At 42.1% G+C, this 13,957-nt stretch overlaps 1 protein-coding gene across 1 annotated transcript in view; it reads left to right on the top strand.

Annotated features, from left to right (window-relative positions):
• The window catches only part of AGAP6 (ArfGAP with GTPase domain, ankyrin repeat and PH domain 6), a 34,231-nt gene extending 21,186 nt beyond the window's left edge, over window positions 1-13,045 (top strand). Inside the window, 5 exon segments of the mRNA XM_055353244.2 lie at window positions 4,558-4,658; window positions 7,243-7,278; window positions 10,577-10,628; window positions 11,259-11,419; window positions 11,421-13,045. Of these exon segments, the coding sequence (XP_055209219.2) occupies window positions 4,558-4,658; window positions 7,243-7,278; window positions 10,577-10,628; window positions 11,259-11,419; window positions 11,421-12,732 (1,662 nt within the window). The 3' untranslated portion in view covers window positions 12,733-13,045.
• The last annotated feature ends 912 nt before the right edge of the window (window positions 13,046-13,957 follow it).

Below are 13,957 nucleotides of genomic sequence, written 5' to 3'. Positions count from 1 at the left end.
AGTTTGAGGCTGCAGTTAACTATAATTGCACCACTGCACTCCAGCCTGGGCAACAAAGGGAGACCCTGTCTTGTAAAAAGGAAAAAAGTTACTAATTCTTTAAAAACCTATCTAAAATTTGTCCTGCCCAAAAGGAGAGTGAAAAATATGAACTTTAGTCTTTGTTTTATTTTATGTTTGCTGAGAAAAATGCTGTACTTTATTTATTTATTTATTATTTCCATAGGTTTCTGGGGGAACAGGTGGCATTTGGTGACATGACTAAGTTCTTTAGTGATGATTTGTGAGATTTAGGTGCACCCATCACCTGAGCAGTATCCGCTGAACCCAATTTGTAGTCTTTTATCCCTCACGCTCCTCCCAGCCTTTCTCCCAATTCGCCAAAGTCCATTGTATCATTCTTATGGCTTCGCATCCTCATAGCTTAGCTCCCACGTATGAAAGAGAACATGATATTTGGTTTTCCATGCTGAGTTATTTCACTTAGAATAATAGTCTTACTTCCATCCAGGTTGCTGGGAATGCTATAATTTATTCCTTATTATGGCTGAGGTGGTATTCCTCATATATATATATATATATATATGTATGTATATCACAGTTTCTTTATCTGCTCATTGATTGATGGGCATTTGGGCTGGTTCCATGTTTTTGTAATTGTAATTTGTTTGAGTTCCTCATAGATTCTGGATAATAGCCCTTTGTCAGATGTATAGACTGTGAAGATTTCCTCCCACTCTGTGATTGTCTGTATACTCTGCTGATTGTTCCTTTTCCTGTGCAGAAGCTCTTTAGTTAAGTCTCACGTATTTGTGTCTGTTGCATTTGCTTTTGTGTTCTTGGTCATGAAGTCTTTGCCTAAGCCAGTGTCTAGACGGGTTTTTCCAATGTTATCTTCTAGAACTTTTATGGTTTCAGGTCATAGATTTATGTCCTTGATCCATCTTGAGTTAATTTTTGTGTAAGGTGAGAGTTGAGGATCCAGTTTCATTCTCCCGCATGTGGCTTGCCAATTATCCCAGCACCATTTGTTGAATAGGGTTTACTTTCTTCACTTTATGTTTTAGGTGGCTTTGTTGAAAATCAGTTGGCTATAGTTATTTGAGTTTATTTCTGGGTTCTCTATTCTGTTCCATTGGTGTATATGCCTATTTTTATATCAGTACCGACCTATTTTGGTGACTATGGCCTTATAGTATAGTTTGAAATCAGGTAATGTCATGCCTCCAGATTTGTTGTTTTTGCTTAGTTTTGTTTTGGCTATGCCGGTTCTTGTTTGGTCCATATAAATTTCAGGATTGTTTTTTCTAGTTCTATGAAGAAGGATAGTGGTATTTTGATGGGAGTTGCATTGAATTTGTAGATTGCTTTTGGCAGTACGGTCATTTTCACAATATTCATTCTACCCATTCATGAGCATGGGGTGTCTTTCCATTTGTTTGTGTCCATGACTTCATTCAGCAACGTTTTGTAGTTCCCAACGGCATATCAAAAAGATAATCCAGCCAGGCACGGTGGCTCGCACCTGTAATCCCAGCACTTTGGGAGGCTGAGGCGGACGGATCATGAGGTCAGGAGTTCGAGACCAGCCTGGCCAACATGGTGAAACCCCATCTCTACTAAAAATACAAAAGTTAGCCGGGCGTGGTGGCGCTCACCTGTAATCCCATCTACTCAGGTGGCTGAGGCAGGAGAATCGCTTGAACCTGGGAGGCAGAGGTTGCAGTGAGCCAAGATCACCGCACTGCATACTCCAGCCTGGGCAACAGAGCGAGACTCCATGTCAGAAAAAAAAAAAAAGATAATCCACCATGATCAAATGGGTTTCATACCAGGGATGCAGGGATGGATTAACATACACAAGTCAATAAATGTGATATACCACATAAACAGAATTAAAAACAAAAAATCACACGATCATCTTAACAGATGCAGAAAAAGCATTTGACAAAATGCAGCATCCTTTTATGATTAAAACCCTCAGCAAAATCAGCATACAAGGGTCATAGCTCAATGTAATAAAAGCCATCTATGACAAACCCACAACCAACATAATACTGAAAGGGGGAAAAGTTGAAAGCATTCCCCCCGAGAACTGGAACAAGACAAGGATGCCCACTCTCACCACTTGTATTCAACATACTACTGGAAGGCCTAGCCAGAGCAATCACACAAGAGAAAACAATAAAAGGCATGCAGATCAGTAAAGAGGAAGTCAAACTGTTGCTGTTTGATGATGATATGATCATATACCTAGGAAACCCTAAAGACTCCTCCAAAAAGCTCCTAGAACCGATAAATGAATTCAGCAAGGTTTCAGGAGACAAAATGAATGTACACAAATCAGTAGCTCTGTTAGACTCCAAAAGCGACCAAGCTTAGAATCAAACCAAGAACTCAACCCCTTTTCTGATAACTGCAAAAATAAACTAAACTAAAATAAAATACTTCGGAATAGACCTAACCAAGGAGGTGAAAGATGTCTACAAGGAAAACAACTTTAGTATTTTTAATGGGTTAAAATGAGAGGCAGCAGGTACAGCAGAAGAAGTCAGTGCGTGGGCATCCGCATCCAATGGGTACTGCACCTTTGATGGTAAGGCTTTGGTTTTGACTTACTAAATTACTAGGTACGATTATTTTCTAGTTTTTGTCATTAAACCTTAAAACTACTAAGTAACCCCTTCCATTTCTTGTTAAATATTGTAAAATTTCATACTCTCATTTATGCTGACTGACGTTAGATTATTTGTTTCTATTTTGTGACTACCTTAAATAATACCTATAAACAGTAAACTGTTAGTAGTGTTTTTGCTGAATTAAATGTAGTAAGACTTACCTTCCAAATGATAACTGAATTGTCAAACACTTGTTGAAGTTTTGGATTTACTCAAAACTCTATGCTCAGCAGCTGGAGGTAGGAAGAGTAAGGGCCCTCCCTTACTCTTATGGAGAGGCATACTTTCTCACGAGGGGAATACTCTGCAGGAATTAGCATCTTGTAAGCAGTGGTGAATTCAACTAATTAGTGTATAAAAATACATTTTTTGGTGTGGCTGCCGACAAAGAGATCCAAGAGGGTAGATGGAGTCGAGCTTGCTGAAGCAAGGAAAGAGAAAAGCAGTATTCTAGGCAGAGAGCAGGGGTAGAGCAGGAAAATGGCTAGGTGCAGGTCAGATGATTTATAGAATGAAATTGATCAAGTTTTGAAGTGAATGCAAAGTATTCTCCGAGAGTCTCATTTGAGTCATGTCTTGGCAGTCTTATTTAAACATGAAGTGAAAGTTAGATTTTTTAAGTTGTCATTTGTTTTCAGGGTGTGAGAGAATATTTAAGTGATACTCTTTTTATCCTCCACATAAGAAAATAGGACTAGAGAAACCTATGGCTTCCTCACTTGTTGGTGGCCTAGCAGCCCTGGCACACAGAGCCTCTGAATCTGAAACACTTCTTTTGTAACAATATCACCTGAAATAATACATTTAGGATTAGCAATTTAGTAAATGCATTAGTCTTGTATTCACTGCAATAAAATGCTCTTGTAGCAGGATTATTTAATACATTACATTTTATCGTAGTAAATAAATAATAGAAGGGCTGGGCGCCGTGGCTCACGCCTGTAATCCCAGTACTTTGGGAGGCTGAGGCAGGCAGATGGCGAGGTGAGGAGATCGAGACCATCCTGGCTAACACGGTGAAACCCCGTCTCTACTAAAAATACAAGAAGTTAGCCGGGCATGGTGGCGGGCACCTGTAGTCCCAGCTACTCAGGAGGATGAGTCAGAAGAATGGCGTGAACCCGGGAGGCAGAGCTTGCAGTGAGCCGAGATCGCGCCACTGCACTCCAGCCTGGGCGACAGAGCGAGACTCCGTCTCAAGAATAAATAAATAAATAAATTAATTAATTAATTAATAGAAATTCTCGGCTGCTTTTTATTGCTGTAGAAAAAAATGAAATCTTATTTTGAACTTTTTTTTTTTTTTTTTTTTTTTTTTTTGAGACGGAGTCTCACTTTGTCTCCCGGCCTGGAGTGCAGTGGCGCGAACTCGGCTCACTGCAAGCTCCGCCTCCTGGGTTCACCCCATTCTCCTGTTACAGCCTCTCGAGTAGCTGGGACTACAGGGGCCTGCTACCACGCCCGGCTAATTTTTTGTATTTTTAGTAGAGACGGGGTTTCACCATGTTATCCAGGATGGTCTCGATCTCTTGACCTCGTGATCCGCCCGCCTCCACCTCCCAAAGTGCTAGGATTACAGGTGTGAGCCACCGCGCCCGGCGAAGCCGACTTTTCCCATTATTTTTAACGGTAATTCATAAAATCCTTGTTAGGTTTGATGACAGGTACCATATTAAGGGCAGCATTTTATAACCCATATCTTAAACATCATCTCTGGAAGTTGAGAGCCTCCAATGGGTTTTCTGTAGAGTGCACATGATACCACACTCAGGCAGTTGATGGAGTGTAAGACATATCTTAGTGCTTTGTCATTTGACATTTTAACTGAGAAAAAAAATACACTTTGATAAGTTTGACTTACACTTCCCTTCCCCTTCAGGTATCTACTGAGCGTTTCAGTCAACAATACAGCTCATGTTCGACAATATTCCTTGATGACAGCACAGCCAGCCAGCATTATCTTACAATGACAATAATATCGTGAGTACAGCTATGCTGCCGAGGGACAGATTCCTTTATTCTAAAATTATTTCAGCCATTTGGTTGTCCTCTTCAGCAATCAGTTTAAGAAATTGGAGTCAACCATATATTGATATCCAGATTCTCAATATTAAGTATCAGTTTCTCTTTTAATCTTAGACGTCGTAGTGGAAGGAAAAATCAGTTAGCAAAGAAGCAATCCCAGAAACAGTGTATCTTTTTGATGCCTTTATGCCTTTAGACAATGTGGAACACAGTGAGAAGGATAGGTTCCCTTTATTGAATGTTTTTTGTGGAAACTTAGTTTTTCAATGCATCATAGGCCCAAATCAGTGTGCACTACTTTGGGCATTATCCTTGGAAGAAGGAACAGCTTTTCTTCTTCTGGCACCACAGTGTATCTGCCTTTGAATTTCTCCCATTGTGCATGAGCACCTCGTGGGCCACAAAGATGCACTTTGAGAGCACCCTGAGATGAAGTTTATTTTAAAAGGAACAACAACCAACACCACCACCAGCTCCACAGGGGCCGTCCAGTGTACATTATTCTCATCTCCTTGGGTTATTAGTCTTGATTTTTAGAATACAGTTTGGAAAGTGCTAATTTAGAATATTAATGTCTTTTTCTTTAACTTTTCATTCTGTAAACATAACTAGCTTATAAACAATTTTGTTTCAAATGCACTAGCCTTTTTAACTAATTCAATTGTCAATAACTTTTACTTCAATTAAAAGTGGCAAGTTTACACTCATAATAATGTCACTTTCCTCCCTCCCTTTTAACAATAGTTGAGAGGAAATTGTGTTTCGAACAAAAACTGGACTCAAACTCTGTCTCAAGTCCTGAGCTTTGGGACCTATTGAGTAATCACTAAATGTCTGTAGTCAGCCAAGTCTCTTAAATCTTTGAGCACACATACACAAAAATTACTTTGACTAGAGTCCCTGGCTTCTTCTGAGTTCCAAAGATTTTGATATGTTAGCATATAATTCAAAAGCAGCTTTGAAGATTAATTTTGCTGAAACAAATTTTGTGCTTTTTTCCTCATTATTCTACTTTTTAGAAGTCTACTTTTGAGAGTATAGTAAGTTTTAATTTGCCACCAGCAAGTTTGAGAAATAATCATTTGGTGTATTCACCATTGGTGAAATAAAGTTATTGAACAAATTAGTAGGGCAAATTGGCTTCAAGAAGATATTTTGAAAAATGTTTTATGATGAATCAGTAGTGCACTGTTGTCAGTGGGATAGGTGGAACTCGCTGAGATCACTTATGCAAGGTTTTTTTCAAAATACAAGTCTGCAAACACATGTATCTTCCCATCTCCATTTTCCCTCTATCTCTAGGCACTGAGAAGTCTTTTAGGAAAATCGTGATGGATGTGAGGCATCTTTCTGTGAAGAAAAGCATCCCAGAAGATTCTGATTTTCACCCCAGCTCAATCATTCCAAACTTTGCTGCTGATTGAAATCACCTGGGAAACGTTTACCAAGAACCTTGATGCCCAAAGCCATACCCAATACTAATTAAATTAAAATGTCTCATGTTGAAGATGAGGCAGATATTAAATCTTCTCAGGCGATTTTAATGTGCAGCAAAGTTTGAGAGCCACTGCTTAATTTGAGTTTAGGACGAGAAACTGCTCCTATTTGGTGGGACCTTGGGCAATTCAGTTTTAAGGTCTGTTTCCCTGATCTGTAAAACGAGTGTTGAATTAAATGTCACATAAGGTCATTGGTCCTTTCCAGCATGTAACTTTAAATTCTGTGATTTTAAAATTATTTCAGAGATGAAAACTACTTGAAGCACTATAGACATATCCATCTTACATGCTAATGTTACAGGCTTTTTAAAAAGTGCTAATATTGTGTAGACCTATTTGTAGAATTGAGATTTGCCTTCCCTCAGTTAACTGTTTTGAGCCTCACTCTACAAAATTAGCTGGGCGTGGTGGCACATGCCTGTAATCCCAGCCACTTGGGAGGCTGAGGCAGGAGAATCTCTTGAACCCGGGAGGCAGAGGTTGTGGTGAGTTGAGATCACACCATTGCACTCCAGCCTGGGCAACAAGAGCGAAACTCCATCCACCCCCCCACCCAAAAAAAAAATTATCTGGGCATAGTGGCGCAAACTTGTAGTCCCAGCTTCTTGGGAGGCTGAGGCATGAGAATCGCTTGAACCTGGGTGGTGGCGGTTGTGAGGAGTCAAGATGGCACCACTGCAGTCCAGTCTGAGCAAGAGAGACAGACTCTGGGTCAAAAAATAAATAAATATATAAAATAAATCGCACGGGACGAAAGGTTTCGTGGGTAGAAAAGCATATAACAGGGAAATCTGTTATTATTTATATATTGTAATCACCAACAGAAACGCGTCTTCTAACGGCATATTTCCTTGCATTTTGGTTCTCATATTTTTGTAAAAAACGAAATGAAAACAAAGTGCCTTTATGGTACTGTTCTGAACTAGAAGATTTGAATTTCAGGGCCACTAGGAGAGTTTCCTCTGCCCCCCTTTTAAAAAATGTCTTCAGGCCTAACAAATGATAACATCTATTGTTATGAATTTTTTTTCCTTCCACAGTGTGACCTTGGAGATACCTCATCATATCACACAAAGGTGAGCTTTTTAGAAACCTGTCTTGTTATTCTAGCTAATTACTTTGCAAGATATCAAGCTCAGTGTTAGGTCACAGCTCTAGACATCATAAGCTGTATTGTGCCTACTAAAATATCGAAGCAAATTATTTGTATTTTGTTTGTTCCTTAAGACTCTCATAATTCTTAAATGATTGAGAATCTCAAAGAGTATGTGTTTATATTGATTATATTGATATTTAGTGTGGTAGAATTATACAATTGAAATTTTTTCAAAATCTATTTTTAGTTCAGATTTCACAGCCTTACCACTGTTGATATTATGGGCTAGATAATGCTTTGTTGTGAGGACTGTCTTGTGCATTGCAGAGAGTTTAGCAGTATTCATGGCCTCTACCAACTAGATGTCAGTAGTAACCCATGACCCAGGTTATAACAACAGAAAATATTCCTTGAGAACAGTATTGTTAACAGAAATTTTTCATTGAAAAATAACTTTTCTACAACAAAAGGTTGAGTAAAAAGTGTGTCATGTATTTATATTATTTAAAGTCTCTCATGTTGAGCTTAATAGGAGACAAATGGATTCTCTAGAGCTTTCTTTGCAATTTGCTTTAAAGAAGCAATAAGAGGCTGGCTGTGGTGGCTCACGCCTGTAATCCCAGCACTTTGGGAGGCTGAGGCAGGCGGATCACAAGGTCAGGAGATCGAGACCATCCTGGCTAACACGGCGAAACCCCGTCTCTACTAAAAATACAAAAACTTAGCTGGGCGTGGTGGCACGCACCTGTAGTCCCACCTATTCTGGAGGCTGAGGCAGGAAAACCACTTGAACTTGGGAGGCAGAGGTTGCAGAGAGCTGAGATTGTGCCATTGCACTGCAGCCTGGGTGACAGAGCAAGACTCTGTCTAAACAAACAAACAAAAAAAGCAATGAGCTGGTGGGGCGCAGTGGTTCACACCTGTAATCCCAGCATTTTGGGAGGCCAAGGTGGGTGGATCACTTGAGGTCAGGAGTTTGAGACCAGCCCGACCAACATGGTAAAACCCGCCTCTACTGAAAGTACAAAAAATGGCTGGGCGTGGTGGTGCATGCCTGTAGTCCCAGTTACTTGGGAGGCTGAGGCAGGAGAATCGCTTGAGCCTGGGAGGTGGAGGTTGCAGTGAGCTGAGATCTCGCCATTGCACCCCAGCCTGGGTGACAGAGAGAGACTCTGTCTCAAAAAAAGAAAAAAAGAAGCAATAAGATGACCTAACCTCATGCAAATATGTAGTTGGTAGAAGGTGTATTTTTAAAGTTTTCAGACAGTTGTGGGTATTTGTTAACACTAAATCAAAACTTCACAAGTGGTGGTTTCTTAAATTAGTTACGGTGGCATTTTACATATTAATAAATTTATTCCATGAGTACTCATTGATCTTTCTTGCACAGTAAATGGATCTTTTGCTCCATACTTGCATTTATAATATCATGCATTAGTTACTTGGAATATATTGGTTTATGTTTTATTGTGTCAAAAATCACTTTTAGTTTAACCACCAATCTTACTTTAACACGCCTTTAAGTATTGAAAAGCTGCCAAGCCTACAGTAGAAGGAACAAGTTTTTCAAAGTCCACAGGAAAGCTTAAATTTTATCATTGGGAACAAATACGTATTTCCCTTGAAGTGACAACCTCTCACTTCATTTATTTTTGAGAATGATAGTTGAACTGGTTTTTTAGACCGAGTTTCACTCTGTCACTTGGCTGGAGTGCATTGGCATGATCTCAGCTCAAGCAATCCTCTCACCTCAGGCTCCTGTGTAGCTGGGCCCACAGATGTGTGGCACCACGCCAGGCTAATTTTCTTATATGTTTGATAGTGACAGGGTTTCATTATGTTGCCTAGGCTGGTCTTGAACTCCTGAAGGAGCTCAAGCCATCTGCCTGCTTTGGCCTCTCAAAGTGCTGGGATTTTACAGGCGTGAGCCACTGCGCTGGCCCAGTTGTACTTTTAAATAAAAATGATGTTCTGTGAAAAAAGTGATTTTTCAGTTCACAGTTAAATCACAGATTCTTTAAGAACAAAAAAAAAGTGCTTCTGGTTAACTTTCCACTTATTCAGAATATTAGAGACATGTCAAGATTTAACAACATTAATTTTTACTGCTTCATCAAAGACATTCTTAAGAAATTCAGGCTATGTTTTTTACCTGTAGGGGACAGTGAAGAATAGAATGACTACTAATGTAATTGGTACCACTGCCTTGATTTATGCTGAGAAACCAGCCATTGTACCCAGTTTTGCTTTTATATAATCATGGCAAGTGTCAATGAAAAAGCAGGCAATGACTTTGTATTACTTTCACAAATTTTTAAAATTTTTCATCAGCTTTCTCAGGTTTAATTAGTATGATTCAGAACAGTGTTGGCCAGGCACAGTGGCTCAGGCCTGTAATCCCAGCACTTTGGGAGGCCGAGGCAAGCGGATCACCTGAGGTTAGGAGTTCAAGACCAGCCTGGCCAACATGGTGAAACCACATCTCTACTAAAAATACAAAACTTAGCCAGGAGTGGTGGCAGGTGCCTGTAATCCCTGCTACTTGGGAGGCTGGGGTAGGAGAATCACTTGAACCTGGGAGGCGAAGGTTGCCATGAGCCGAGATCACACCATTGCACTCCAGCCTGGGCAACAAGAGTAAAACTTGGTCTCAAAAAAAAAAAAAAAAAAAAGAACAGTTATGACCTCTTAGGCCTTCTGGAAGGGGTCTTCGGGATCCCGAGAGGTCCACAGAGCACATTTGGAGAACCACTGGTTTGTACATAGGCACAATGCATTAGTTTTACGAAGTTTAAAGTTCATCAAAGACTGGCCTCTTAAAAAGGCAGATGAGTTTGTCATTCAAACAACAGAAAGTACATAAATACATCATGAGAGTGTACTACAGAGAACTAAAGAGAAAGGAAGCTAGGAAATCTGAATCACATTTACATTTATTAAAGTTTACTACTACTGCTTTGTAGAACATTCTTGTGTTTCAATGTGTGGTTAGAAGAGTGAAAATATGTTTGGTTTATTGCCATGGCCTGTTAGGGAGAGTCAATACTCACGGGCATTTCTGACTGGTTATCATATAAAAGACTTCACGGTACAGGCCATGATGTGCTGAGAAAGAAGAAGTCAGGAAACCCTCTGCAAGTCAGGATCCAGGAGAAGAATTCGTAAAAACTGCTTTGGTAAAGTAAACACCAAAGCACACAGGAGGCAGTATTTTACTAAACAAATATTATACTAAGATATTAACAGTTTTTGAAGTAATGCGCTTTCTTATTTTATAGAGACGCAGATAGATCTTTGAGGACACTTGATGAACAGTTACACTCATTTGCGGTAAGTGGCACTTTTATTGAGGTTGTATTTTCATCGTACACTTGTATCTGTTTCATGCTGAAGTCAAAGCCATCTTTTTTTAAATCTTCCCCATTTCATGTTACATTTAGTCATCTTAAGTGTTGTGAAAAGAATGTGCTGGAGTGAGAACTGATTTGCAGCTCTGTTTAGTTAGTGAGCTAGTATGAGTAAATATACTATCCAAACAACAGAAAATGTATCTTTTTTTTTTTTTTTTTTGATGGACTCTCTTTCTGTAGCCCAGGCTGGAGTGCAATTGTGCGACCTTGGCTCACTGCAGGCTCTGCCTCCCAGGTCCCTGTTCAAGCAATTCTCCTGCCTCAGCCTCCTGAGTAACTGGAATTACAGGCATGTGCCACCATGCCCAGCTATTTTTTTTTCTTTTTTTTTTTTTTGTAAAGACAGGGTTTCACCATGTTGGCCAGGGTGGTCTTGAACTCCTGACCTCGTGATCCACCCACCTTGGCCTCCCAAAGTGCTGTGATTACAGGTGTGAGCCACCATGCCTGGCCCAGAAAATGTATCTTTTTAAAAGGTAATTGTGAGCTGTCTATAGGACCCTGCAAGCCACTACCCAATTTTTGAAGCCATTCCTCCTGTTCCACACAGGTTTCCACCGTGCACATTACCAAGAAAAAAAAAGGAGGTGGGAGTTTAAATAACTATTCCTCCTCCATTCCATCGACTCCCAGCACCAGCCAGGAGGACCTTCAGTTCAGTGTTCCTCCCACTGCAAACACACCCACGCCCGTTTGCAAGCAGTCCATGCGCGTCCAACCTGTTTACATCTGAGAAAGGGAGTGACCCAGACAAAGAGAGGAAAGCCCCGGAGAATCATGCTGACACCATCGGGAGCGGCAGAGCCATCCCCATTAAACAGGGCATGCTCTTAAAGCGAAGTGGGAAATGGCTGAAGACATGGAAAAAGAAATATGTCACCCTATGTTCCAATGGCATGCTCACCTATTATTCAAGCTTAGGTGATTATATGAAGAATATTCATAAAAAAGAGATTGACCTTCGGACATCTACCATCAAAGTCCCGGGAAAGTGGCCATCCCTAGCCACATCGGCCTGCGCACCCATCTCCAGCTCTAAAAGCAATGGCCTATCCAAGGACGTGGACACCGGGCTGGGTGACTCCATGTGCTTCAGCCCCAGTATCTCCAGCACCACCAGCCCCAAGCTCAACCCGCCCCCTTCTCCTCATGCCAATAAAAAGAAACACCTAAAGAAGAAAAGCACCAACAACTTTATGATTGTGTCTGCCACTGGCCAAACGTGGCACTTTGAAGCCACGACATATGAGGAGCGGGATGCCTGGGTCCAAGCCATCCAGAGCCAGATCCTGACCAGCCTGCAGTCATGCGAGAGTAGTAAAAGCAAATCCCAGCTGACCAGCCAGAGCGAGGCCATGGCCCTGCAGTCGATCCAAAACATGCGTGGGAACTCCCACTGTGTGGACTGTGAGACCCAGAATCCTAAGTGGGCCAGTTTGAACTTGGGAGTCCTCATGTGTATTGAATGCTCAGGAATCCACCGCAGTCTGGGCACCCGCCTTTCCCGTGTGCGATCTCTGGACTTGGATGACTGGCCAGTTGAGCTCAGGAAGGTTATGTTATCTATTGGCAATGACCTAGCCAACAGCATCTGGGAAGGGAGCAGCCAGGGGCAGACAAAACCCTCAGTAAAGTCCACGAGGGAAGAGAAGGAACGGTGGATCCGTTCCAAATATGAGGAGAAGCTCTTTCTGGCCCCACTACCCTGCGCTGAGCTGTCCCTGGGCCAGCGCCTGCTGCGGGCCACCGCTGATGAGGACCTGGGGACAGCCATTCTGCTGCTGGCACATGGCTCCCGTGAGGAGGTGAACGAGACCTGTGGGGAGGGAGACGGCTGCACGGCGCTCCATCTGGCCTGCCGCAAGGGGAATGTGGTCCTGGTGCAGCTCCTGATCTGGTACGGGGTGGACGTCATGGCCCGAGATGCCCACGGGAACACAGCGCTGACCTACGCCCGGCAGGCCTCCAGCCAGGAGTGCATCAACGTGCTTCTGCAGTACGGCTGCCCCGACGAGTGCGTGTAGTATCTGTTTTATTTGACTGCAGTCTTCTTGGTGCAAAAACAAAATGGGAAAAATAAGGATAACTCAGAATTTCAAAAGGAAATCACAAATTCAGCTAATAATAGCATTTTCAGTACTTTTCGTAAACTAAGTAAATACACAAAATGTTGATTTTTCTGACCATAAGACATATTTTGTGTCCTTTTGCCGAGGTGGATGTGTTAGTCTCAGGCCCTCCTGGCCACATTGCCCAAGTCACACAGGCTTCTGTATTATGTATTTAGATAAAATGTGTGAAAATATATTTGAAATAAAGTTCATAAATATGCATTGATTTTTGTACACATGGCACCTCTTTTTCATTTTTATTTTTATTTTTATTTTTGGACGATGTTTTGCTCTGTCACCCCAGCTGGAGTGCAGTGGCGTGATATCTGCTCACTGCAAGCTCTGCCTCCCGGATTCACACCATTTTCCTGCCTCAGCCTCTCAGGTAGCTGGGACTACAGGTGCCTGCCACCACACCTGGCTAATTTTTTGTATTTTTAGTAGAGACGTGGTTTCACCGTGTTAGCCACGATGGTCTCGAACTCCTGACCTCGTGATCCGCCTGCCTCGGCCTCCCAAAGTGTTGGGATTACAAGCGTGAGCCACCGTGCCCGGCCCATGGCACCTCTCTTAATTTATAAATTGAACTGGATGTGAAGTAATAATGTCAGCTAGTTGAGATAAGAGGGTTACAGATCGGCTGGGTGCAGTGGCTCACACCTGTAATCCTAGCACTTTGGGAGGCCTAGGTGGACTGATCACCAGGTCAGGAGATCGAGACCATCCTGGCTAACATCATGAAACCCCATCTCTACTAAAAAATGCAAAAAATTAGCTGGGCATGGCCGGGCGTGGTGGCTCACACCTGTAATCCCAGCACTTTGGGAGGCTGAGGCAGGCGGATCACAAGGTCAGGAGATCAAGACCATCCTGGCTAACATGGTGAAACCCCATCTCTGCTAAAAATACAAAAAAAAAAAAAAAAGCCAGGTGTGGTGGCGGGCACCTGTAGTCCCAGCTACTCGGGAGGCTGAGGCAGGAGAATGGCGTGAACCCAGGAGGCGGAGCTTGCAATGAGCTGAGATCGCACCACTGCACTCCAGCCTGGGCGACCAAGCGAGACTCCATCTCAAAAAAAAAAATTAGCTGGGCATGGTGGCAGGCACCTGTAGTCCCAGCTACTTGGGAGGCTGAGGCA

The sequence above is a fragment of the Gorilla gorilla genome, chromosome 8 (genome assembly GCF_029281585.2).
Source record: "Gorilla gorilla gorilla isolate KB3781 chromosome 8, NHGRI_mGorGor1-v2.1_pri, whole genome shotgun sequence".
NCBI classification, from domain to species: domain Eukaryota; kingdom Metazoa; phylum Chordata; class Mammalia; order Primates; family Hominidae; genus Gorilla; species Gorilla gorilla.
The sequence above is the reverse complement of the archived record's forward strand: the minus strand, read 5'-3'. Positions and strand labels throughout refer to the sequence as shown.